The sequence below is a fragment of the Nyctereutes procyonoides genome, unplaced genomic scaffold, assembly GCF_905146905.1.
Source record: "Nyctereutes procyonoides isolate TBG_1078 unplaced genomic scaffold, NYPRO_anot_genome, whole genome shotgun sequence".
Classification (NCBI taxonomy): domain Eukaryota; kingdom Metazoa; phylum Chordata; class Mammalia; order Carnivora; family Canidae; genus Nyctereutes; species Nyctereutes procyonoides.
In genome coordinates this window covers 4,789,630-4,815,339 of record NW_026575128.1, presented here as the reverse complement: position 1 = coordinate 4,815,339, position 25,710 = coordinate 4,789,630, and the positions used below count along the sequence as shown (strand labels likewise).

The window sequence follows — 25,710 nt, the reverse complement described above, 5'->3', positions numbered from 1 at the left end:
CTTTTTGTTAACTATCTCATCCAGTCCGCAGTGATTCTGGGAGTCTGTCCGAGGACAAACAGCTCTGGACAACAGGCCCAAGACCCAGCGGTCTGGCCAGTGACAGGGGCCTCTGTGGAGCAGGTCCTGACCCTGTGGTTTGGGCGGGGTCCATGTGACTTTGTGCAAGTCACGGTCTCCCTCGTCCTTCCACGCTCTAGGCCGCGGATTCCCAGGGTTTTCCCAGGCTGCCTGGCATGTGGGGTGGGAGGGGGCCCAGGGACCCGGGTGGGGGGCTCCTGAGATCAGCACAGAGGGTGCAAAGAAGGGCCCCCCCCAGATCAGTATGGAGGGTGCAAAGAAGTGCAAATAAGGGGGGCCCCCTGAGATCAGTACAGAGGGTGCAAAGAAGTGCAAAGGGGGTCCCCGAGATCAGTACGGAGGGTGCAAAGAAGTGCAGAGAAGGGGGGCCCTGGGATCAGTAGGAGGGTGACACTGAACTCAGCGGAGGGGGGGAGGTAAGGGGATCCTTGGACACCTTGGCGCTCGTCCCCACCCTGCCCCCTGCGGCCCCCCCACTCCCCCTGGGCTCCGGAAGGGCATTCCCTCCCCTCCCCCCCGCCCCCCCCAGCCCCTGCGCCCCGGCCCCGGGCCCGGAGGCGGCCAGTGCACGGCGAGCCCTGCGGCCGCCCCAGGCCCCTGCGCCGCGGGCCCGGGAACGCGCGCCCCGCCCCGCCCCCCCCCCCCCCGCCGCCGCGCGGTCTGCGCCGCCCGCACCCCGTGTGCCGAGCCCGCCCGCACTGCGGGGGAGAGGCCGGGAGCCGCCCACGCCGCGCTCTGCGCGCTCGGCGCCGCCGTCTCCCTGGGACGCGGGCGGGCGGGGCGGCGCGCGGGGCCGGGCGGGCGGCCATGGCGCGGCGCGCGGGGCGGTAGGGCGGGCGCGGGGAGCGCAGGGGCCGCCATGGCCCGGCGGCGGCGCCGCGCCTGCATCGCGCTGTTCCTGGTGCTGCTGTTCGCCTTCGGCACCCTCATGGGCCTGCGCACGCTCAAGGCCCCGGACGGGCTCCCGGCGCTGGGCCCCGGCCTGGAGCTGGCGCCCTTCGAGCGGCGCCCGGAGGGGGCCCCCGCCGCGCCGCCGCCGCCGCCGCCGCCGCCCCGCACGGCCGGGCCCGCCAGCGCCCCCGGCCCGGCCCCCGCGGAGGCCGCGCCCGCCCCCGGGCCGGGCCCGCGCGTCTACGCGGACCTGCACGCCTTCTACTACTCGTGGTACGGGAGCCCGCGGCGCGAGGGCCACTACGTGCACTGGGACCACGTCATGGTGCCGCACTGGGACCCCAAGATCTCGGCCAGCTACCCCCGCGGCCGCCACAGCCCTCCCGACGACTTGGGCTCCAGCTTCTACCCGGAGCTGGGGCCCTACAGCTCCCGGGACCCCGACGTGCTGCGGGAGCACATGACCCAGCTCCGGGAAGCCGCCATCGGTGAGTCCCTCCCGCCCCGGGGTCCTGGCCCGGCCCCCCGCGCCACCCCTGCGCCGGGCTCCCGGCTCCCGGCTCCCGGCTCCCTGCTCCCTCCCCTCCTCGGCCTTCCAGCTTCCCCCGCCCCCGCCCCCGCCCCGGGGGCCCGGCCTCCGCGAGGCCCGGGGAAGAAGGCGTTTGTCCCGAGCTGTCCCGAGTGGGGACAGCAGGGGGAGGAGCAAGAGCGAGTCTTCATGTCTCTCGGCCTTGGGGCCGGCCGGTGAGGACTGGGCGTCCTGCTCCTGCAGCCGCGCGGCCAGAGCAGCCCCGCTCCAGGCCCTTGCCCTGCTCCTGCCAGAGCAGCCCCGCTCCAGGCCCTTGCCCTGCTCCTGCCAGAGCAGCCCCGCTCCAGGCCCTTGCTGCCTTTGCTGGCTGCAGAAAGGAAAGTTGGCCCCCGCTGCCCGGCGGACCTGCTCGGCGGCCGGGCTGCTGGCATGGGGGGGGGGGCAGGAGCTTTTCTTCAAGTTCTCTGCTGGAAAAGAAGTCCCTGGGAGCCTCTGTGTGCAGGCAGGCTCCGGGAGGGGAGGGGGAGGCTCACTCCTTTCCGACTGTGCCCCTGGATTCTGCTGGGTGTTAGAACACATTTCCAAGTATCTAGGGTTGGCTACTGACGGCGGGGGGGCGAATGGCAGGGACAATGGTGGGAGGTGTTCACAGATGAGCCCCACAGAGGCTATCTGTCCCTCCCGGCTTTACAGTCCAAAGAGGCAGACGGTTGAGACGAAGGTTATTTCCGAATGGAAGCAAAGGATGACCTGTGCTTGGCGCTCTTCTCCCTGCGGGACCTCAGCGGGGCCCCTCTTCTCTAGAGCTAGGACTGTGGCGGCCACATGGGTGTGGCATCATCCACTCGTTTCCTTTTGTTCTACTTCTTGCGGAGGCACGCGGAAGCCCCATCCTGCCGGCCCCCCTCGGGCTCCCTGCCGGCCCCGGGGCGCTTCAGCACCGCGGGCGTGGACAGCTCCGGGACCCGGGGCTCTGATCCGACCGGCGGGGGGGGGGGGGGGGGGGAGGGGACCTGGCAGGAGCCTCGCCCAAGGTTTCACTCAGAAACCATTTTGCAGGTGCAGACGGTTTGTGAGGAAACAGCTCTGTTGCGGGGGTACTGTGCGTCTCTGAAGTAGCCTCTGTGTTGTGTCTCAGGCGTCCTAGTCCTGTCCTGGTACCCGCCCGGCATGGCTGATGATAACGGGGAGCCCTCAGACGACCTGGTACCCGCCATCCTCGACACCGCCCATCAGTACAACATCCAGGTGAGTCCCCAACAGCATACTTGCTCTTTGGCCCGTTCTGGAGATTTCTCCTCCTCTGCCTACAAGGTTGGCTCTCCACGTTAGCCCAGGTACGGCGAATACGCACCTGGTGTGGTGTTGGGGGTGGGTTTCTAACCAGTCGCACCTGTCACTCTTCTTTTCTTGAATTGGGGGGGGGGGATTGGGGAAACTAAATAGAGGAGAAATGGGAGACTGAATAAATACCACTGTGATAGAGGTTAGGTTGGAGACCCTGAGTCCAGATAGAGGGCAGGCAAGGGCCAAATGGGCCCAGAAACTGAACTCCAGCCTCAGATCCCCAGTGGGAGGCCACGCTGGGCCTCCAGGAGTAGAGTACAGGCCACATTCAAGAGGAATGATGGAGCTAAGCTAAGCATGTCCAGTTAATTTCCCCAAATGAACCAAATAACTCATTCCCCTCTCCTGTGGAGATGAGAAACAGCAGAGAGGAGCCCCACTGGTGTTCCTGAGCCCATCACCGACACGTTTAACAGATCAGGGCACCTTTGCCCATCAACACAGCTTCAGCACACTTCTTCCCATCGTTTCAGACAGCTAGTGCCAATCATGTGGGACCGGCACCTAAGCTTAAACATATTCACCACCCAGGGACATCCCAGAAGGACTCCCAGATGCCCTCCTGTGGGAAGTGGCCAGGCTTCTTGCCCATTTTTTTTTTAAGATTTTATTTATTTATTCATGATAGAGAGAGAGAGAGAGAGAGGCAGAGACACAGACAGAGGGAGGAAGCAGGCTCCATGCAGGGGGCCTGATGTGGGACTCGATCCCGGGTCTCCAGGATCACGCCCTGGGCTGAAGGCAGGCGCTAAACCACTGAGCCACCCAGGGATCCCCTTCTTGCCCATTTTTTTTGGCCCCGAGGCAGTGGCTGCTTTTATCTCTGTTATGCCCACCGTTGCCAGGTCTTCTCCCCAAAACCCTAGTGGAGCATGAGCCTTAATAGGTTGTGGCCCCTGGGCACAGACTCACCTGACCAGTCCCTCCTCTGTTGTGGCAGGTGGCCTTCCATATCCAACCCTACAAGGGCCGGGATGACATCACGCTGCATGACAACATCAAGTACATCATTGACACGTAAGGCTGCTGTGGGACCTGGATTTTGATAGGGATCAAAAAGGGGGCGGGGATAGATTTCGAGGGGTACGTCAAGAGACACCCGGGCAGAATGCCTGTGTCCCCAGCAGCTGCTTCATAGTAACAGAGTGTGAGGCTTGGAGGCGGCAACCTGGGTGTGAATGCCAGGTCTGCTGTCTCCAACCTGTCACGTGATGCTAGCCTGTTAACCTGAGTCTTGTGAGAGTTCCACGGGTTAATATATGTGAAAGGGGCTGGGACAGTGCTCGCAGGTCTCATCCGTTCATTCAAAAAATATCTGAGGGCCCTCAGGTGCCCGGGCACCGTCCTAAGCCTGTCGTTCAGGATTGGGGAGGGCTAGCAAAAATTTGTGTTCTAGGGTGTGGATGCAGTGAAGCAGTCGTTCCACGTGAAAAATCCAATAGTTGGCCCACACTGTGAGAAAGTAATAAGAGTAGAGCAGGGTATTGTTAGAGCACGCCTGAGAATGGGGGCTAGACATCTCTGAGATGACCTGTGAGCTAACACCTGAAGGAAGGCTCAGCTCTGCCTGATCTGGGGCAGGCATTAAATTCTAGACCGAGGGCTGTCGATCCAAAGGCCCATGATGGGGCAGGTTTGGCAGCAGAACAAAAGGCGAGTGTAGCTGGTGTGGGGAGACGGGGAGCTAGGAGGGATGGAGGTGGGCTGGGCCAGACCAAGTAGGAGGGGCCTTGCAGGCCTCGGTAGGGAGCCTTCGGACCCAGTTCAGGACCCGGTTCACGCCTTAGAGTGGATTATAGGGAGCCAGAAACGGGAGCCTGGAGACTGATTAGGTGGCTGCCGCGTCCCAGTGGAAGGGGGAGGTGGCGTGCTGCGGCTCGCTCCAGTGAAGGCAGCTGTGAGAGGAGGGTGGGCGCTAGCTTCTAGCTCAGAGGCAGGAGTCATCCAACGGGGGCACTGGCTGGATCCACAATCACCTTGGGCGTCGGGAAAGATCTGATTGGGGGCTCGTCCTGCGGCTGTGCCCGCTGCGCCCACCCCCACCAGGCCTCGGCTCATGTTCTCCTCCCTCCCGCTCCTCAGGTATGGCTCCCACGGTGCGTTTTACCGCTATAAGAACAGCATGGGTAAGAGCCTCCCACTCTTTTATATCTACGACTCATACCTGACATCCCCGGAGGCCTGGGCCCACCTCCTGACACCCAACGGGCCCCACTCCATCCGCAACACCCCCTACGACGGGGTCTTCATCGCGCTGCTGGTGGAGGAGGGCCACACGCACGACATCCTGGCTGCCGGGTTTGACGGCATGTACACCTACTTCGCCTCCAACGGTTTCTCCTTCGGCTCCTCCCACCAGAACTGGAAAGCCGTGAAGAACTTCTGTGATGCCAACAACCTCCTGTTCATCCCCAGTGTGGGGCCTGGCTACATTGACACCAGCATCCGGCCTTGGAACAACCACAACACTCGGAACAGGGTCAACGGCAAGTACTATGAGACGGCCCTGCAGGCGGCCCTGATGGTGAGGCCCGAGATCGTCTCCATCACCTCGTTCAACGAATGGCACGAGGGCACCCAGATCGAGAAGGCCGTTCCCAAGAAGACGCCGACGCGTCTGTATCTGGACTACCTGCCTCACCAGCCCAGCCTGTACCTGGAGCTGACCCGCCGCTGGGCAGAGCACTTCATCAAAGAGAAAGAGCAATGGCTGATGTGAGGAGCCAACGTCCTGGCCTCGCCGGAAGGGGTCACCGCGTGGGGCTTGGCCGAGGTTGTAGGCACTCGCCCGTCTCCAGGTCAGCGGCAGGGCACCTCTGGGTGGGCCATCAGGCCCGGGCCCGTGTGGAACGGAGCTGGTTTCTCGGCAAGCGGGCGCTGGGATGCTCTGCAGTGATGGGAAATGAGGTGGGGTCCCAGAGGCTGGCAGGTGACTGGCCCCAGCCCAGGGCCACTCCACATCCTGTCCTTAACACTTTAAGATAATCCCTTGGAGCTTGGACCTCAGCAGGTGGGCGTTGGGTAGCAGTCACCAGGTCACTGCTCTCGGGAGGTCAGGGCTCTGGGCTCGCGCGCCCTGCTCCCTCGTCAGCCTTCTTCCCCTGGCGTCCGTCTTCTCCAAGTGACGGAACCGTTATCTGAGACTTCCAAGAGGGAAACTGAGCCCTTCCCAGTAGCCTCCTGAACACAATGATCAGGAAATAATCCTGAGCGTTCATACATTCATTAAACACATACTAACGGAGCACCTTACTATGTGCTAGGCACTAGGGAGAAACTTGACCTGGGAAGGTTCCTTTCTTCCAGAAGCTTACAGGATCCAGCTTTCCTTATTTGGCGTGGCCTTGTAGCTAGTACCTGAGCACAGTCTTTCCTCTTCGCAGTTTTGCCCAGTGTTGGGAGTTCAGTTCTTGTTCCTCTGAGAAAATACCTCTGTGCCCCAGAGCCCACATTTCCCCAGATGACCATTTAGCTCCAGGGAGAGGACTAGGACATCCTCCCTCCCTTTAGCTGCCTAAACTGAATGAGGCCACTCAGTAGAGCCATTTTCAGTGCTACTGTGATTTGTATTAATTAAATATGACGTGGTATTCTCAAGTAAGCATTCCTTTTGCTCTCTTCAAGCCTTCCTCTCCCTCAAATGCTGTGACAAACTGACACGTGAGATGAGGTGGCCAGGGGCAGCACACAAAGAGTGAGTTTGCTTAAGAAATGAGAAGCGTAAGCAAGATTTTTAGAGGGGAGGCTTAACAAACCAGTGCTTATTTACAAATACACTAATATACTCATTGCAGGGGCCCTTGAAACAGGTCCTGGGATACCTTCTTGGCAAGATTTAGGAGCTACTTGGAAAAAAAAAAAAAAGTAGCTACTTGTAATATGTGCATTACTTTAAGGGCTCCAGCCTGAATCCTAGTTGTGGGACCAGGGTGCCAGGAAGGAGGGGAGGAAGTGGGGCCTACGGATTACCACAGGACCCCCAGCTCCAGTTAGGTAATGGGCACTGAATGCCACCGATGACAGGGCAGATCGGGGCAGGAGCACGGCGCTGGACTGTGGCCTGCAGAACCTTCCAGGATGGAGAAACACTGGGGCTTCATTTCACACATACATGGTTTGGAAAATACTAAACTTATGGCAAGTTCAGAGCCAGGAACAGCAATTCTCATTCACTGCAGCTTGATCAGTTCTTTCCAAGGCTAATCTGTAGCAAGAGCCATAGAAACGTTCTTACACTTTGACCCTGTAATCCTGCCCTAGAGAAATAATTCAAAAGAAGAAAAATAAACTATTTACAGAACATTTTCTATCAAGGAGAAATAAGGCTCAAATAGCCAATAATCATTCTGTTTAACACTTGGTACACATGTGAATGGAGATACAGGCTTCTGATTACATACCGGATTCAAATAAAGGTGTTGCAGGCATAACTCATTAATTTATTTTATGAATAAATAAGAAAAAAAGCCACAGGCTGGAAAGAATAGTAGATTTGTTTTCCAGCATTCTTTGATTTGGACTTCCCCACCCCCACACCATTATAACTGAGCTCACTTCCCACCCATAGTCCGAAGTAATGACTCTTTCCACCAGGCCTTACCGCCGCCTCTCCAGTTCAGAGGAAATCGTGTCGGGCCTGCGGCTCAACAGTCTTTATCCTACTCTGGTTCTAGCTTCAGGTACCCAAACATATGCCTTTGTTCACTGGAGACTCTTACACAGCACCAGCTGGTGCTCTGGCGGATTTGGACCTTAAAAGCCACCACCACCCCTGAGCGGGGGGCTCTGACTGGACTTTGAATCTGTGCCTCAAATTATCTTTCAAAAAGTTTCCAAAAAAAAAAGAAACTTATTAAAACAAGGCCATCCTAGGAATGTTCTCAAATACAGTCTCTAGTTAGCTTTTGGCTGATACAGGAAATTACAGATAATAAATATGACCTTCCCCACCAGGCGTGAGAGCCTGGTCTACAGTGTTCAGAAAGATAAGTTGCTTTTAAGAGTCAGACTAGTAACATTGTAGCCCCAGTGGCCTCTGTCAATGAGACCTTGCCAGTCCCCAGTGGACAGACACATAGTGTCCAGTACCAGTCCTCCGGCCCTCCCTCTTCCTGAGGTTCACGAGCAGGATCCGTGTGAGGGGAGCAGCCCGTACTTCTGTCGGAGGATGGCTGTAGTACTTTCTAAGGCACTGAGGAAGAAACGGAGGGCAGTTAAAATCTGACTTCTCAAAGCCCTGAGCCCACCAGAGTCTGGCGATCAGCGACCTCTAAATCCTCTGGTCTTGACTATACTCTCTTCCCCAAACCCTTGATGAATCCTTTGAATCCTCAAAAAGCCAGCAAACACCAGCAAACTTAGTCCTCTCCATCCACCACTTCTCCAAACCTGCCCACCCTGCTCCAGACAAGGCAGGAGTGCCAACCTTTATTTTGTTAAGTTTTCCTCCCCACTCTACCCCCCACGCCCCAACCTTCCTGAAATTCTATCCCCATGCCACAGTAGAGACTTACCAGCCTGGACGAATGATGCCAAACTTGCCAGGTACGGACAAGTCAACCACAGTTGAACCCAGACGATACTCAGGGCTCTGACCATCGCCAATGGGTCCCCCGTCAATGACCAGGGATAACTGAGGCCAGAGGTCCTGGAACTCCTGAGAAGAGGAAGAGGAAGAACATGGACACTACCCCTGGTGTTCGTAGGAAGACGGAAGCCGCACCCTTCTAAATCAGGAGGTATCTCCCTCTAAGCAGGGGAAGGAACCTCATTCAGTTAAGGTCAGCTGTGCCAAGGACACAGCCTGAGCACCGAGGACACGGCATCCTATGAGGTTTGGAGCCCTCCCAGGTTACTACCTCAAGTAACACCTCTCTAGAGTTTAACAAAAATTCTGTTGTGCCAGGAGGAAACTCCACACGGGGCTCCTGTCGGAGACGTAGAAGTACAGTGACCGGAGTCCTGGGCGGGTGTCCAAAGATGTAGGCTCTACCCTGAACTTTCACCCAAATTTCTGTGTCACTGCATGCAAGTTACTTCATCCAGGACACTGTGATCCTAGATCTCACAAGAACCCTGGATAAGGGTAGTGAGAGGAAGACACGGAGGACGGACTCTTCCACGTGCATGGCACCAGCACTCAATCTTTGGGCTACAGGAAGGATACCCTCCCCCAAAACCGTGGACTGAATTGTTAACTGTGTGAGAGCATCGCCCACTCTCCCCAGCACCGCCACTCATGGAAACCCTGCAGCGGTGGCTGGGCTTGGGCATTTGGGATGAAAGATCATAACCACCAGTTCCTGCGTTGGACAGGTGTCAACTGTTTGCTGACAAGCCAAGAACACCCCCACCCCCACCCCACTGCCTGGGGCATAACCATGGGGCCCAGGTAAAGCCTGTGGGCCCAGGACAGGATAGGATGCTGGGCTCTCACTTTCTAAGGCCCCTGAAGCTGCTCTCTAGGTCCGGGCATGGAAAGCCCCATCACTGTGCTATATTTTACATTCAAGTTCTGGAAGAAGAAAAATGTGTGGTGGGTGACATTTCTTTGTGTTCTCGTTTCCCCCCCCCCCCCCAAGCTATGCGTTCAAGACTGAATTAGGATGATCCTTTCTCTGACTAGACTGGTAGCCAGGGAAGAGAACGGGGTCGGGAGTCCCTGGGTCAAGCGATTTAACGTTTCAGAGCCAGAACTTTCTTTACAGCACTGTTGTCAAGACTTCTTGCCTAACTATTTTTTCAAACAGCTATCACCACAAAAAGGGGGGGGGGGGGCGGTGGTGGAAAAAATTACACTTACCATGATGTTGTTTTTTTTTTTAATTATTAAAAAGACAGTAGGGGGCAGCCTGGGTGGTTCAGCGGTTTAGCGCTGCCTTCGGCCCAGGGCGTGATCCTGGAGTCCCGGGATCGAGTCCTGCATGGGGCTCCCTGCATGGAGCCTGCTTCTCACTCTGCCTGTGTCTCTGCCTCTCTCTCTGTGTCTCTCATGAATAAATAAAATCTTTTAAAAAAAAAAGACAGTAGGAAAAAAAAAATTCTCCCTGTCACCTCTCAAACACTTTAATGAAACGTTTCCAAGTTCAATTTGGATTCCCCCACCCCGTGCCAACCGTACAGACTTCCCACCGTCGGACCAAATGGATAGAGCCTCCTGCGAGGCACCCCAGTGAACCATCAACCCAGCTGGTTCAGAGGAAACTGTGTGTGTGTGTGTGTGGCCTGGTGATGCTTTGGCGGAGGCGGGGAGGACCGGGTGACTCACCTCGACGGTCAGAGAACTGGCCTGGGAGCTAAGGTTGGCGCTGGTGAGAGCGAGTGGTTCCCCGAACACCTGGGCCAGATCCTGGATGAAGGCGTGGTCCGGGATGCGGACGCCGACAAGCTGGGACACAAGAGCGGCGCAGGGGGTCAGGAGGGTCAGGAGAGGCGGTAAGGGGTGGGGAAACGGCTCTGGCAGGCGCGTGTGGATGCATGTGGACGCGTGTGGACGATGGCAGGGGTCTCAAGGGAGGGGGGGATGCAAGAGCTCAAGATGCGACTCACAGGAGTGCAGGGGTTCAGGTCCCGATTGAGCTCCTGCGAGCGCTCCAACACCAGGGTCACGGGGCCCGGCAGCAGGTCTCTCAGGAGTCCGTCGGGGACGCTCACGCGGCAGTACCTGGAAACACGGGTCGGGGGATGAAGGGTCAGGGCCGGTCCTCGTCCAGGGCCGTGCGGGACCCGTCTCCGCTCTCCAGCTCCCCGAGGGTTTGACACGCAGGGCTCCAGGGGTCTCCCACGGCGGCCGGGTCGCACGAGGCGAGGGTCCTGCCCGGGGCCGCGGCGTCCCGGGCCGTGCTCTGCATCCTCCGCCGTGCGCGCGCGTGCGCGTGCGCGTGTCTAAGGCCGCGGGAGCCCGCCCCGCCCCGCCCCGCCCCGCCGCGCGCGCGGTCGCAGAGGCGCCCAGGGAGGGGCTGGAGGGCGCGCATCTCCGGTTCCGGGTCCCGCCCCCTCCGCCCCCCCCCCCCCGGGGGAGCCCGGCCGAGCCCCTCCCGCTCCCCGCGCCTCGGTCTCCCGGGCATGTCACCGGAAGCCCCTCCCGCGGGGCCGCCCCCAGCGGGGCCGGGTCGGGGCGGCCTCACCTGTAGACGTCGGCCACGCGGCCCAGGCAGACGGCCAGCGGCTTGGCGTGGCTGCGGCCCTTGAGGCGGTACACGGCGTCCAGCGCCGCCGAGCAGCTCGCCGCGCAGGCCAGGCCGTACAGCGTGTCGGTGGGCACGGCCACCACGGCGCCGGCGCGCAGCTCGGCCACGGCGGCCCGCAGCGCCTCGGTCCAGCCGGCGCGCTCCGGGCTTGCGGCCCGCACGGCCCCGCCCCCCGGGAGCCGCAGCAGCCGGCTCGGCGCGCGCAGGAGGCGGCCCCTCCGCGCGGAGCCCGCCGGCCCCTCGCTCAGCCCCGCGCCGGCAGCCACCGCGGCCCTCAGCGCCCCGCACCGGCGCGCCGGAGACATCCGCCCGGGCCCGCTTCCGGGAGGAAGTGACGCGCCCAGCCAGCTTCCGGCCGCGGCGGCCCGGCCCCACCCCCGCGCCGGGCCGCTTAAAGGGACCGCGACCCCCAGGAGGCTTGAAGGAGACCGGTGGGGACGGGACGGGGCGGGGCGCGGCTGTGCGGAGCCCGAGCGCGGCGCTGGGGAGGGGGGCGGCCGAGAGGGGGGCGGTGGTCGGGCCGCGCAGGCGGAGATGGAATGGGGCGCGGGCTCAGACTGGTCGCGGGGGTGAGAGCGGGCCCGTCGGGGCGGGGGGACGGGGCCCGGGCCCCGCGAGCGCGAGCGCGAGCGCGAGCGCGGCGCTGACCGTGCGTGTGTCGCTCTCTCCCGGGCAGGGAGGCTGCCGGCGTGGACCGCGCGAAGGCGGGGCTGGGGCTCGGCGGGAGGCCGCCCCCGCAGCCGCCCCGGGATGAGCGCGCGCAGCAGCTGCTGGACGCCGTGGAGCAGCGGCAGCGGCAGCTCCTGGACACCATCGCCGCCTGCGAGGAGATGCTGCGGCAGCTGGGCCGCCGGCGCCCGGAGCCGGCTGGCGGCGGGGTCAGTGCCCACCGGGCCGGGCCTGGGAGGCGGGGGCCGCCGCGGGGCTGGGCTGGCTCGGGGCTGGGCTGCCCGGGGGTGGGCGGTGGAAGGGCGCCCCCCGCTGCGCGCCCCCGGCTGCGCCCCCCTGCTGCACCCCCCCACCTCCCTTCGTCTGCGCGACCGCCTTTGAAAAAGTCCAGTCCTGGCGGGGCCTAAGCCAAGGCCTTGCCTCGCGGCCTCACTTTTCCTTTCTGTTCCCACCAGAACGTGTCAGCCAAGCCCGGAGCGCCTCCGCAGCCGGCCGTCTCCGCCCGCGGTGGCTTTCCGAAGGATGCAGGCGACGGAGCTGCGGAGCCCTGACCATCCCTGATGGGCGTCCTGACCTCTCTCTCTCCCTCCCGGGGCTGGCGGCTGGACTCCGGACAACCCCCTCCAATAAAGGGGCCAGTCTTCACTGGCAGCGGCTGGTACCTGGCTCCCGGCCTGGGGTGGCAGCTCTGCTGGCGGCCGGGTTCACTCCCACTTCATCCTGGCTGAAGGCAGTGCTGAGCTTTGGAATGTAGCCAGCGAACACCCAGGCTGGTTACCCGGGTTTGGGCAGACCAGCAGCGCTCTCCAGAGTGGCCTGGCCTGCTTTGGGGGATCCAAGTGGTGTTACATGTCCATTTCATGCTTCGGGGGCTCCCGGCCCCACAAAACACTTTTAGCAGAGCCTTGATTAAAAGGAAACCTGCAGACTCTCCTGGTCATGGGCCTTTCCTTTCTGTCCCCTAAGACTCACCTGGGGGGGGGGGAGGGTGCGGGGGGGGGGGGGGGTTGAAATTGTCAACCATGGGAGGGTTTGGGAAGAAATGCCACAGATACTACCAGATTTAAATAAGCATTTAATTAGGATTTCATTAGTATTTAATATTGCTTTTTCAATTCCAAAAAGTTAAATTTTCACTTCTTAGCAGATATTTTAAAGTACAATATTAAGTTTATACAAAATGAGCAATTAAGCAAACACCATTATTTCACATTCTTCAAAAATACAAATTCATATTTACTCTTTTTTTGGGTTTGGAGGTTTCTTCCTTTGGAAGTACTGAACCTGTAACGTTTTCATATCGCTCAGTGGAAGTCCGTTGTTCCCATGTTTCACACTTAAATAAACTTGATAGGCTTTTACAGAATCCAACTAAAACAATTTGAGATTTTAAAACACTGTCACCAAGACCTCCGGCCAATGACTACTAGTGTGTGTCAAAAAAAAAAAAAAAAAAAAGAAGGCTGTCTGTGGGTCTTGCCTTTCCTGGCCAGAAGATGTGAGCCAGAAATTCAGCAAAAACCTGTTTCCAGCCACCTTCCCCCAAAAGGGTCCAGACAGGGAAAGGTAACAGCCACCTTGAACTCTGACCCCCCCTCCACCCTCACATTCTCCAAAACAACAAAGGCTGTAGACTGTTGAATCAAAGGCGCCCTGGGGAGGCCTAAGGACGTGGGAGAAGGGCAAGAGAGGCCTCTGACTTGGCACCACTGCGAGGATAACAAGGATATTGCAAAAAACACCCCTGGGTTTTGGTGAAAAAAAGTTTTATGAAAAATTTTCCCATACGAAAAAGAGTAGAAACTGCATTGAGCTGAGAAAGTGACACTACATTATCACCCAATTTTTGGCCCAACAGGAACACCACCAAAAGGGCAGTGTGTGGTTTTAAACTTTGCTTCCAGTAAAAAAAGCTTGTACTATGTACACATTGACATGAGATCCAGTTTAATTTGCATTTTTCAGTGCAGACTGAGAAGCCCTCCGGAACAGGGTAACAGTGAGAAACGCCCCAACAGTGATCATCAGCTTCCCCCAAGGGCGTGAGAGGAGACACAGGACCCTCTCCCTGTCCCCCAAAAACATGCAAGAGGAAACAGGCTAAACTGACTACCAACCAGAGCTAGGCAAAATTCAGTTTTGTCGCCTGCTCCCACCCCCAACCCCAATATTCGGGAATGGACAATTTCCCATCCATGTCACAGCAGGACCATTTGCATATTGATCTGTGGAAATCTTTTCTGCTTTGGCTGAAGTGTTATTTCAAAACTTCTCTATTCTACAGTAGCCTGAGAATTGAAGATAGAATGGGGAGGGGGCCCCCCACCCCAGACAAAAGAGGAGTATGGGGGAAGGAAGAAAGTCGATAAAGCAGATTACTAACAGCTTTGTTTACTGGATTTAATGAAGGCTGGAGACCTTTTTGCTTAAAGAGCCAACACGGGTGGTGAGGGGAGCAGTAGGGAAATGGCTCATGCTGCCCACTCCCCTCCTACCACCACCATCTCCCAAACAGATTTCTGACTGGTGGTGGAGGAAAATGTAAACTCTGGCAATACTGTTGCAGTTCCACAAATCAATGGTTTCGGTGACTCTGGGGGAAGTCTCTAACGTTAAGGACAAAGAACGTGATTACAAATACAAAAGTCTAGAAGGTGCCAGGTTTCTACCTAGGAACAACCTGTTCCTTCCTTCCAGGCATCACTTTGTAATGGTGAGGGCGGGGCAAGATGGCAAGGGACCACGAAGTGATGGGAAAGGGCCTCAACAGTCCGCAGAAAACAGGACCCGCAGCAGTTCTTCAGAGAGCCTGAGGGGCGCCCTCGGGCACACAGGGAAGGCTTGCATAGATTGAGCAGTTGCTGAGAATGCATAATAGTGTTTCCCTATAGACAGCCTCACAGCACGGGGCTCTGATTGAGCGGAAAAAACGCGGCCAGGCCAGGGCCACATGGGACAACGACCATCAAGCTACACATATTGCACCAAGGTAAGTGCTTTTCTTTTCACACCTCAATTTAACTTTTTATTCTGAGCAAAAAATAAAACTTTGTGGAAAGTATATATATGTATATATATATATATATACACACACAAAAGAAATTGCAGCAATTGGGTTAAAGATAAAATAACCTAAAGTGCTTTTTTATTTTATTATTTCTTTAATATACCAATATGAGGTTCTGCAAACTCATCCCTCTGGACACATTCAGCGTTATACAAAGTCTCTCAGGAAAACCCACCCACCCTCCACGATCCCCCATCAGTCCACTCACTGCCTTGACCCTGAAGGTAAAACTCCAATCAACTGACTTTCCCAGAGGTGGTGGAGAGAAGTCCCTGGCTTCTACCCAGAAAGGTCTTCACACCTTAAGGCCCCTCCTGGGCTTTGTACCATGATCTCCTTCTAAGGGGAAAGGGGTGGAATTTAATAAAGGACACCAACGCCTGTCACCAAACTGGTGATGCCCCCACAAGGCTGGCCAGACGCCCCCCCAGGAGAGGCAGGGCCATCCTCCCTCCATGTCTCACCCGCCTGCTGGGAAGGGCCCAAATCGCTAAGGCAGTTGGAGGGTGCCAGCCCGTGCCCTACCCCTCCTGAGTCTGTGAACTCCAGTCCCTGGTGATGACTACACCATGTAGAGGGGCGGTGTGGAACTGGAGATGCCAGTGGGAGTTGGAAGTAGACATCTACCGGGTGGAAATGGCTAAGGTTACCGTGGGAAGAAAAAAGGCTTGGTTTCACCTTGCCCGAAGTCTGCAGCCCTTCCCTAACCTCACCACAGGTTCGTTCCTGGGCTTGGGAAAGCGCTCTCCGGGACGGCTCATTCCACTTTAGCCAGTGGCCCGCTCTTCCCCAGCGTCCCTGGCACCAGCAGCCAGGCTTTGCAGGAGCTGATGGGAAGGAAAGAGCACCGGAAGAGGAAGGAAAGACTGCCTGCCCTGTGGAAAAAAACCTGCTCTTCACAACCACTCGCTAGCATTTTAAGCACATTCCTGATTTTTCAAAAGCTAATTGGCCCTGATAGTCCCCCTTATAATTTTGAGTCACCCTCAAGAGGCAGATACTTCAACTAGAAAAACCTGTCAGCCTAAATACTGTTTTAAGAGGCTTCTTCATCACTGCCAATCTTTGGAGAGCACAAAAGCCACTGACCTAGCAAGGCCCAGCAGGAGCACAGCCCTGGCTAACCGGAAAGAAGCGATAATGAAACCACCGCCGCGTCCAATGGCCCTGGGTTTCTGTTCCCACCTCGGCTCCCAGGAAACTGAGTCCCAGGTACCCCTAGGATGGGTATGTGGGGAGGTCATTCATGCCCTCCGCTACGAGCTACCTCTGGGACTCCAGCGCGTTGCTCTGCCCTTTCAAATTAATTTAGAAATTAAGCGAGGTTCCTGCCTCAGAGCTTCCCATGGGTGCAAGACCCAGAGACAGCCAAGGACAGCCCACGCTCAGCAACTGGTTGTGCAGGAAGACTAAGCCACCGTGGTAACAGAAGTTTCTTCCCGCCTTATTGACTTCTGCTGTGGTCAGGTGGGCACCAGAAGCCACCAGCCTTTCGGGGACGGGAGTGCAGGAGGTCTAAAAAGAAAGGGACTCTCCCGACTAGACTCCCAGAAGCAGAAGCTCCCACCAGCTGCCTGCGGGGAAAGCCCTTTTCTCCTCGTGGCAGGCACAACGTTTACTACCTCTGCCCTCTGGTCCAACTCTGTCCCTGAAATTCTGTCCAAGGCAGGGCCTCTGGTTCCCACAAAAATGATCAGCTCTGGATACGGTCTTGGCTGGCCCTGAGTGATAGCTCCGAGAACAGAAGAGTGACACATGCAGATCTCTCTACATTAGGGAATGGAAAAAGAAGGCAAAATTATGGCTGCTTTCTGCCTGACCCTGCTGACTCAGAAGAGCAGTCCTGTCTGTGGACCCCTGTTCCTCGCTCAAGGCAGGGAAGGAAGGGGTTCTTGGAGGCAGAGGCCTAGTCTACACCCTGGGCCAGGACTCAGGCCTCATTTCTGGGCTCTGTGAGCCTGCTGAGCACTCATGACTATGTTAATATAGCCGGTTGAGAGAAACTTTTCATCTTAGTGTGAACTGTATTTTAGGTTTTATTTTAAAGAGGCAATGACTTGGAGCCAAAGGCAGACAGATGGATATCATTCTACACACAAATTAAAAAAAAAAATTTCCTGTAACACAATTTAATGAAACATTCCAAATGAGATAACTTATTGCAACATTTCAGGCTTTTTGGTGGAAGGGGGATTTTTTTTGTTTTGTTTTGTTTTACCCTGAGTAGAAGATCATCGTTTTTGTGGTTTTTGTTTTTTTGTGTTTTTTTTTGTTTTTGTTTTTGTTTTTTGTTTAGAAATCACATGACTAAGCTGAGCAAGTCACATCCTTCTTTGCACTGTACTAGACTGTATGCAAAATCCAGAGGGGTGGGAGGCGGGGATGGGAGGGGCAACCAAAAGCCTGGCTAGAACCTGGAACCTGGACACCTGGCCTGCCAATTACATGCCGCCTTAGAAAGAAAACAACAACAAAAAACCCCAAAAAACAAATAAACAAAAAACTCCCTTAAAGCTGCACCTTCTCCTGATAAGCAAAATGCAGCTCTTCTGCTCTGAAGAAGAAAATACCATTAAAGGCAGGCAGACCACCACCCAGCAACTGGCCATAAGCCACATGTCCACTCTAGAACAACACAGGGACATTCCCCCGAAAAATTCACTGCAATCTGCCGGCCCTGGCCAGACCAAAAGAGACAGGAAGAACTTAGGAAGGCAAAGACTGTGATAATGTTCCTAGAGCCTGCTCTGCACATGCGTGGATCAACAGCAGTCAACGGCTCGCCTAGGGCCCCCCACGGCCCCCCCAGAACCTGATCGTCCACACAGCCTCAGGCCAGGCTTTCAGCTACCCACTGTGCTGCAGCTGGCTGCAGGATGACACCTGCCAGAGTCCCAGAGTCCCCCTGAGCTCCACCGACAGCAAGAGCAAACAACAAAACCACCAAAACCAATCCCTGTCCAGCTCACAGCTGTCTGGCCTGCCTTTGCCACAGCCCCCTCTGGTGGAGTGAGGGTCTGGCCTCCCGTGCCCGCTTCCGCCTCAGCCTTAGACTCAAAAGTCGCACAGGGCAGAGGGACAGCCGACCCACTGAGCTCTGCTGCCCAAACCACGAAGACCCCAGTGCAAGTGATGGGCAGCATCAGACTGATGGAATCCACACCCTTTCGTTTCGAATGTTTATGCATACGAGTAACCTTAATTTCCAAGTTCACATGACAATAAGCAAAAGTGACATACAGTGCAGCCAAACAGTTCATTTATAACTTAGCTTTTTTTGTTTTTTTTTTTTGTTGTTGTTGTTGGTTTTTTTTTTTTTTCTCCAAAGATCAGTTCCTTAAAATGGATGCTCCTGGGATATGACTAAAGAAAATACGTCTGAAAGGTGAGGATTTCAAACAGTAGATTTCTTCATCCTTCGAATTGCTGACCCCCCTTGATGGCAGGCACCACTTTCTGCTTCCCGTTTGGCCGCCTCTGCTGGAGGTGAGCGCAGGCGGCCCCCTTTCACTTAGAGAAGCTGGTCAGGCCCATCTCCTCCTCCCCCTGCAGTAGTGCTTCAATGGGAATCAGATTGGACGGGGTGTCCAGGCTCTGGAGGGACAAAAACTCTGACACATCCATGGCACTTAACGTTTCTGTCTGAGGGTCTGAAGGAGTCTCTGCTCGTCTGCTTTGCTCACAGGAAGAGGGTACAGCAGAGGAGGACGACAGGAGGCCAGGGGGCGAGGAAAAAGTCTGCGGTGGTAGCTTCAGGCTGGACCTGTCAGGAGGCTGGGGGCCCGGCTCTGCAGGGGGTGGGGAAGAACAGCCCTTCCTCCTGCCTGCTGCCCGCTCCTTGGCAGAGTCCCGGCACGCGCACTGACACTGACACGCCTCCTCTTGTTTGATGATGATCACAGGAACACTGAGGCCAATCTGCTGTACAGAGCTCCCTGCGAGAGAGGCAAGAGACACTGCTCCTCAAGTAGCCGCAGGCAGGGGCGTGAGGGACGGGGGTATGGTCTAGGGGAGCGCCGAGTGCCTCAGAAGCAGGAATGGTGGCAAGGAAAGATGCCATGCTCTAGGCTTTGTGTTGCCTGACATTCCCCATCCCCTCCACACCAAAGTCCCTTGTCCTTAGAGAGCCAGGCACACCACCTAGATGACCCTGTATTTCCAGCTTCGTTTCCAGCCTTTCTGCCCTGTCCCCTCCGTGCCAGCCACAGCATATGCCTCCCTTTCCCTGACATCTGTTCTTCATACCTCTGGGCCTATGAGCTCTTGCTTCTGCCTAAACTCCCCAGACAGGGCTGTTTCTCCAGAGAACTTCCTCTTCTTTTCTCTGAAGACCCAGCTCATCCCCTCCTCTCCTGATGCTGCTTCCAGCAGGCTAACACCTAGGGCTGCCCATGGGCCCATGAGCTTCCCAACCATATGCATGGAGCTACTGCCTCCCTTCGCACCTCTCTCCACACAGGGTAGGACTTGGGGCTTGTGTCTCGCCTGCCTGAGACCAAGCTCCTCCAGAGCCTCATGCTCCCATCCCCAGGCTCAGACACATGGTTGGTGGGGGGAATCCCCCTGTACACGGTCAGCCTTGCGCTCATGCACATTCTCCTGCTCTTTTGTGCCTGTGTGTGTGTGCTTTGCAGAGTCCCACTGTGAAATCAGACAGGCTTTGTGTGTCTCAAAAAAAGCTAGAGACCAGAGAACAGGAGAACAGAGTGGGAGTCAGGAGACCTGAGAACTAGTGCTTTGTCTCTGCCACAAACTCACTGACAATTTTGGACCAGTCATTTAAGTCTTCAGGGCCCCATTTCTTAATAATAAAATAGTTTGGAAAAAAAGGCACATTTCACTCTATGAGTCTCTGACCCACATGCTATTTCTTCATTACTGTAATTAGAAAAGAGTCCAATGAATTAACACCTGCCCTCTTTGGCATTAACTGTGGGTCAAACTTTCTTCTGGTTACATTTAAAAGCTATATCTGAGAAGAAAAGAACCATTGCTCCTTAAGGAATGTTAAATATAGCATTTATGCCGTAGATATGCTAACTTCCAATAGTTGTGAATATGTGAAATACTCTAATAAATAAACAATACAATCTGACAAATTAGAGTTTTTTAAATCTGGGGCAAAGCAACCATTAACTGTGCCCTAAGGGGCCCAGAGAGTTCACTTTCTTTGAAGGCTAACACACAATTACATACCTGTGCTACTGGCTACTGGTACTGCAGTGGTAAAGAACACCTTCTCAACTTTAGATGCTTGCTGCTGGGGGAAAAAAAGAGGAATCACAATTTATAGCCACTCAAGTATGGCAGATCTCCAAGGACCTGAAGCCTGCCCGATTGTACTAGTCATCCAAGAGGACAGAAGACCCTCAGTGTTCAAGGATTTTTGCACTGAGTGATGTTTTGTTTGTGCTCTGACATGAGGTCACTGCACTGTTTGACATTCAGTGCTGACGATGCAGCCGGTTTTGTCTCCTACTACTTGGCTGTCTCCCAGCTGCCCATTCCAGTAGGTTCTGACTGCCCAAAGGCTCCGCCAAGGTTGCCTTGCTCAAGCTGTGGTCTTCTCCCAGGGATCCCCAGGGCTAGCTTCCCTAAAAGCCCTCCAGTGCTGCCACACCCCAATACTTCCACGAGGCTGGAAAGTTCTTCGGTCTCTTCAAGGATCCAGTGGCACACTAAGGACTGGCTAAGACTTCCTCTCACTGGCACAAGAGTCCCATGAAGGCCCCAGGCGGTGTGCTTTAAGCCACACAGGGTAGTGGCTGCAGGGTGGGCCCTGGACTCAAGTCCACACCCTGCCACCTCTTAGTTGTTAAGGCCAGGCAAATGATTTGACTTCTTCAGAGTTTCAGTGTCCTCATTGGTAAAACGGGGATGATAACCAAAGGACCTCCTAGAGGGCCCTGTGAGGGTGGATGAGAGGATGCCGGTAGAACCTGCGGCATGCGGTGAGCCTCTTGCCCTATTTATGTTATTATGAGGTGGACCGTAGCGTCAGGCCCAGGGGTCATCCCTTTTCACTGTGGTAACACCTCCTGTTACACTGGCTACAGAATTTCTGCTTTCTTCAAGTATTTTCTTTAAAAGGCTTTGTCTTTTATCCCTTTAAGAGGGAGAAAAGTCATCTCTAGGCTGAGTGTAGAAAGAATATGAAAGCTTCTGGCTAAGTTACAGGAGCTGACACGACAAAATAATGGTGGAGAAATGAGACCCCTATTTAAATACACAAAATGAATTATATGGAAAAGGAAAGACACCTTGCTCTATGCAGCTCCCCAGGGCAGGTCCAAGAAAAAAATTATTAAAATGACACAGAGCAGATTGGATTAGAACACCAAAAAGGCCTTTCCAGTGACTCTGGCTATCTAAACATTGAACCAGGTGGCCTCCAGAGGTGGCTGGCACCTGATCTATGGAACCTAAATGCTCTACTTAGCCCTAAACTACTTTCCAGTTTGACAGCGTCATACACTCACCCAGACATTCTCCTACTTAATATGTTCTTTTCTCCACCTATATCGTCCTCATACCTCAAGGCTCACCTGACCTGTATGACCACCCAACAAGCCTCGACTCTGCACCTCTCATCTGGTAATACGAGGTAGCAGTCAGCAGCCTAGGCTCTGGGACCAATCTGTCTATGCTCAAATCCCAGCTCTGCCACCTATGAGCTGCATTACCTTGATCTAGTCACTTAACTTCTCTGGGCCTCACCTCTCCACTGGTAAAATCACACCCACCTCCTAGGATTCTTGTGATGAAATAAACAATGCACTTAAAAGTGCTTAGTTAGCACAGTGGGTGACATTCACACATAAATGTCATATCACTGGTTGCTAAGGGCAAGGGGGAGGGAGGAAGGGATGAATAAGTGAAGAATAGGGATTTTTAGGGTGGTGAATCTACTCTGAATACTGTAATGGGTTTGTCAAAACCCACAGAATGGTGCAAAGAGTAAGCCCTAATGTAAACTATGGGCTTTAGTTAGTAATAATATATCAATACTGATTCATCAGTTGTAACAAATTTGCCAGACTAATGCAAGATGTTACTAATAGGGCAAACTGACTGGGGGTGGGGTGGGCGGGGCGGTGGCCAGGAAGTGTATAGGAATTCTCTGTACTACCCCTTAAAAAAAAAAAAAAAAAATCTAAAAAAAAAAAAGGTAATCTAAAAATAATGTATGAAAGGTAATGATTTTCAAAAAGTGCTTAATCAGCACAGTGAGCCCTTACACATACTAAGGGTTCAATAAATCACTGCTGTTATTTTTTTTATTACCATTTTTGTTATTTGGTACTTTCCCTACTGGTAATGTTAACTTTCTTTGAGGCATTTTAGTGTCTTTAACTAGAATGTAAGTTTTTATGAAAAAGATATCATTGTTTCCACTTTTTTGTATCCCCAAGAGTATATCATGCATGGCATCTGGTGAACACCAGACCTTCAAAATATATTTAATTAAATGACCAAGTCACTTCCTTCATCATCGAGACCAAACACTTGCATAGAAACTGACTCTAGAGGTGGCCCTGGGGGCAATGATTCTCTCTGTTGTGGCCACTGCTGTGTCGGGTTCTACCATGCCCTCACAACGGTCTAGCCTTGGAGAAGAACCCTCTCTCTTAAACTGTTCTTGGACCTCTGCAGTCTAGTGACTGCTCTGCTGTCCTAGCTGGTGCTGGGCTGCTTTACTGCTTCCTTATATAGGTATGCAGCACACCATTCCCTGGATTTCTAGCACTCAATCACGGGGACAACAAGAGGCCAAATCACAGGTTTCAGGGCAGATACGGTAAACATTTTCCTTTACGAAACAAAGCTCGGGACGTGTCACCTACGTAATTATACTTCACCCCGGTGGATCCATTTAGACAGAATACTTACAATTTGTTCTTGGTTTTGTGGTGAACTGGTGGCACCATTTAATATCCACTGTAGGTTCTGTTCTCCCATGACTAGGCTGGATTGCAGGATGGCCGTGCTGGGCGTCGGGGTGATGGTGATGGTGGGATTATGAGTCAGGACAGAGTTGGCGCCCAGAGGCAGAGTCTGGACCATGGCTGGCAGGGGCTCAGTAGTACTTTGTGATTGGGGTGCTGCTGCTGCGGCTGGGGCCGCCGCTGAAGCCCCAGTGACGACAGAAAGTCCTGGTACGATGGGCTGTGGGGCCTGGGGGTGCGGAAGAAACTCTTGATGATTAGCAGCAAACTGTGTGCTGTGGGGAACAGGCACTTCTGGAGGTTGTAAGAGAGCAGAGGGGTTGCCAAATGCAGCTTGCTGGGAACCAGGTCCTAAGGAAGGAGCAGGCGGAGGAGCAGACGGTGCTGAGGCTGGTAGTAGAGGCTGGGGTGGCTCGGAGATGCCAGGCTGCAGTACAAGTGGAAGAGATAAAGATGCTGAATTTCCTGTGGATGGCGGAACATCACTGACTGACTCTGCATCACCATTAAAACTTTCAATCAAGGCAGCTGGCAAGAAAAAGAAATAGAAATATATATACATATCCCAAGCCTTACATGAGCCACAAAACACAGTCATCATGGCTATAGCAAAGACAGCTGAAGACCGTTAGAGCCAATACCTTTATCCCAGAAGGCTGGCTCTCTGCTTTCCATCTAACAACCACTCTGGTTGAAGCACCAGGCTTCATGAGTGACCCCACTTTACAAACGTGAAGAGCTACCATAGGTTTCACCATTTAAAAAAATGTATTCTAAGGCCTTTCTGGAAAAGAGACTAGACATCCTTTTTTGGCATGACCAGTGAACATACTTTCTGACTGCTGTGAAGCTTCAGGGACAGATTTTCATTCAAACACAGAAGCATCTATGCATCCAACGCCGTTCGCAGATCCTGCCCGTTCACAAGCACGGTATCGTATTAGAAGAAGAGAGAGCTCACAGCTCCTCTCATTTTTGAAAGCCAACAAAAGCTTTTCAAGAAGGAGACCCTCTTCTTTTGACAGGCTAGGGAAAACAAGCCCTCAAGCAGACTCTCGCTGAGGGAAGGAGAGGAAAAAATAGAATCGAACAAGAGACCCGCACTTGCCGGACCCCTCACCACGCATACTTCTTTCAAAGGAACTGAAATGCTACTTCACCGTGTCTGCATCGGTGTGTCAACAAAGGGAGCGACCTTGCCCAGTGCAGAGATGTGAGCAGGAAGAGAGTCTTGTGGCACAAACCTGTCTGTTGAGGATCTTCCGGAATTGCCGTATCATCGGCATTCTGGAACATTGATTCAAAGATGATTGCTGGTGAAATTGTGCTGAGGTCCTGGCCCTGTGATTGACAGACAGAGACAAAGACGTGAGACTTGTCATCCTGAGGCAATGCTTCACTGGGAGAGAACACAAAGCAGCAGAACTAGAATGATCTTCTTTGATCATTTTGAAATGATAGCACAGTGGGTGACATTCACACATAAATGTAAAAATGCTTGTTTCTAATCTCTCCCTTTCCAAGGGGACATCTATTTCCTAAACCTTGGACACTTTAGATTTGGGTCCTCAGATACTCTAAAACAGGAGCCTGCAAACTATGACTTGTAGACGACCTGCCTGCTTTTGGAAGTAAAGTTCTACTGGAACAGATGCATGCTCGTTCATTTACTGTCTATGCTGCTTTTATGCTCTGACGACAGAGCTGAGTTGTGTCAGAGACTCTACGGTCTGCAAAGCCAAAAATATTTACTATCTGGCTCTTTCCAAAAAACAAACAAACAAACAAACAAACAAACAAACAAAAAAACCAGCTTCCTGACCCCTGACCTAAAAGAAGACCAAATCTTTCCTAAAAATGGGATTGTATTATATCCATTACCTGAAACCTGCTTTTCTCCTGTAATAATAATATATTGTGAATACCCTTCAGGGTCATTACATAACATCTACAATAGTCTAACATAGATGCATGGTAGTGAATCAAACAATATAAAGAAACTTTTCATGAGAGGCAACAGTTATTGCCTTATACTCGCTATTGTTTGTCACTGCAAGTTTCTTTGTTATTAAGAATTTAAAGGGCAGCCCGGGTGGCTCAGCGGTTTAGCACTGCCTTGGGCCTAGGGTGTGATCCTGGAGACCGGGGATTGAGTCCCATGTCAGGCTCCCTGCATGGAGCCTGCTCCTCCCTCTGCCTGTGTCTCTGCCTCTCTCTCTCTCTCTCTCTCTCTCTCTCTGTGTCTCATGAGTAAATAAATAAAATCTTTAAAAAAAAAAAAAAACATCAGAGGCATTTTAAATAAGATAAAATGTGGGGGGGACCCTCAAAAATACAATGCCTGAGGATCTGACTTCTGACAGGCACCAAATAAAATGGCCATCTCCAGGCTTGTCTTTGTTTTTTTTGTTTGTTTTTTTGTTTTAAGATTTTACTTATTTATTCGTGAGAGACACACAGAGAGAGGCAGAGACACGGGCAGAGGGAGAAGCAGGCTCCCTGTGGGAAGCCTGATGCAGGATCCGATCGCAGGACCCCAGGATCACGACCCGAGCCAAAGACACATGCTCACCACTGAGCCACTCAGGCACCCCAGGCTTGTCTTTGGTTAAGGGGAAGGGACAGCAATTGTTTTTACCTCCAGTCTGCCTCCCCCCACACATTTCATAGGGCAGTAGTGACAGAGGCGAGCACGCCTCCAGGAGTACAGACAGCTAACAGAAGTAAAGCAAGGGTGCAGGGACCCAGGCTGTGGCAAGCTGGAGGGCCTGAGCTCTAGTCACCTACAGTGCTTCTGAGGAGTGTGGCCCTGTCATATGCACAGTGGGGACTTCAGAGCTCAAGAATGGTCTGAAATTTGGATTTTTATGTGAAATCTACTGATTTGTAATTAAAAGCAAGTAACTGAAAACAAAGCACTGTATAGACCAACCAAAATCCATCTTCAGGCCGTATTCTGCATCAGTGCCAACTTGTGTTTACAGGTCATTT

At 54.0% G+C, this 25,710-nt stretch overlaps 4 protein-coding genes across 8 annotated transcripts in view; 2 read left to right on the top strand and 2 right to left on the bottom strand.

Annotated features, from left to right (window-relative positions):
• The first annotated feature begins 887 nt into the window (after positions 1 to 887).
• MANEAL (mannosidase endo-alpha like) lies at positions 888 to 6,445 on the top strand. Of its 2 annotated transcripts, XM_055342027.1 has the most exons (4): positions 888 to 1,460; positions 2,640 to 2,749; positions 3,789 to 3,865; positions 4,931 to 6,445. In XM_055342027.1, exons 1-4 carry the CDS (start codon positions 941 to 943, stop codon positions 5,565 to 5,567), a joined length of 1,344 nt encoding a protein of 447 aa, XP_055198002.1. In that variant the 5' UTR covers positions 888 to 940; the 3' UTR covers positions 5,568 to 6,445. The 2 variants fall into 2 exon arrangements, with proteins under 2 accessions (XP_055198002.1, XP_055198003.1); XM_055342028.1 differs by lacking the exons at positions 888 to 1,460; positions 3,789 to 3,865 and having other exon boundaries at positions 2,679 to 2,749.
• Positions 6,446 to 7,266: 821 nt separating this feature from the next.
• Positions 7,267 to 11,342, bottom strand: YRDC (yrdC N6-threonylcarbamoyltransferase domain containing). Of its 2 annotated transcripts, XM_055342029.1 has the most exons (5): positions 10,975 to 11,342; positions 10,397 to 10,511; positions 10,116 to 10,235; positions 8,362 to 8,504; positions 7,267 to 8,039 (listed from the first exon to the last, which is right to left on the bottom strand). In XM_055342029.1, exons 1-5 carry the CDS (start codon positions 11,340 to 11,342, stop codon positions 7,967 to 7,969), a joined length of 819 nt encoding a protein of 272 aa, XP_055198004.1. In that variant the 3' UTR covers positions 7,267 to 7,966. The 2 variants fall into 2 exon arrangements, with proteins under 2 accessions (XP_055198004.1, XP_055198005.1); XM_055342030.1 differs by lacking the exons at positions 7,267 to 8,039; positions 8,362 to 8,504 and adding an exon at positions 8,511 to 9,854.
• A 48-nt stretch (positions 11,343 to 11,390) lies between these two features.
• Positions 11,391 to 12,634, top strand: CUNH1orf122 (chromosome unknown C1orf122 homolog). 2 transcript variants are annotated; one of them, XM_055342032.1, is made up of 3 exons: positions 11,391 to 11,468; positions 11,714 to 11,915; positions 12,162 to 12,634. In XM_055342032.1, exons 2-3 carry the CDS (start codon positions 11,868 to 11,870, stop codon positions 12,255 to 12,257), a joined length of 144 nt encoding a protein of 47 aa, XP_055198007.1. In that variant the 5' UTR covers positions 11,391 to 11,468; positions 11,714 to 11,867; the 3' UTR covers positions 12,258 to 12,634. The 2 variants fall into 2 exon arrangements, with proteins under 2 accessions (XP_055198007.1, XP_055198006.1); XM_055342031.1 differs by lacking the exon at positions 11,391 to 11,468 and adding an exon at positions 11,482 to 11,606.
• A 5,304-nt stretch (positions 12,635 to 17,938) lies between these two features.
• Positions 17,939 to 25,710, bottom strand: part of MTF1 (metal regulatory transcription factor 1) — a 37,568-nt gene continuing 29,796 nt past the window's right edge. The window contains exons 8-11 of one of the 2 annotated variants that reach the window (XM_055341890.1): positions 23,964 to 24,060; positions 22,664 to 23,247; positions 19,970 to 20,033; positions 17,939 to 18,708 (exon numbers count right to left, since the gene is read on the bottom strand). In XM_055341890.1, coding sequence (XP_055197865.1) covers positions 18,281 to 18,708; positions 19,970 to 20,033; positions 22,664 to 23,247; positions 23,964 to 24,060 — 1,173 coding nt within the window. In that variant the 3' untranslated portion in view covers positions 17,939 to 18,280. The remainder of the gene's footprint in view (positions 18,709 to 19,969; positions 20,034 to 22,663; positions 23,248 to 23,963; positions 24,061 to 25,710) is intronic. The other variant, XM_055341891.1, reaches the window with a different exon arrangement.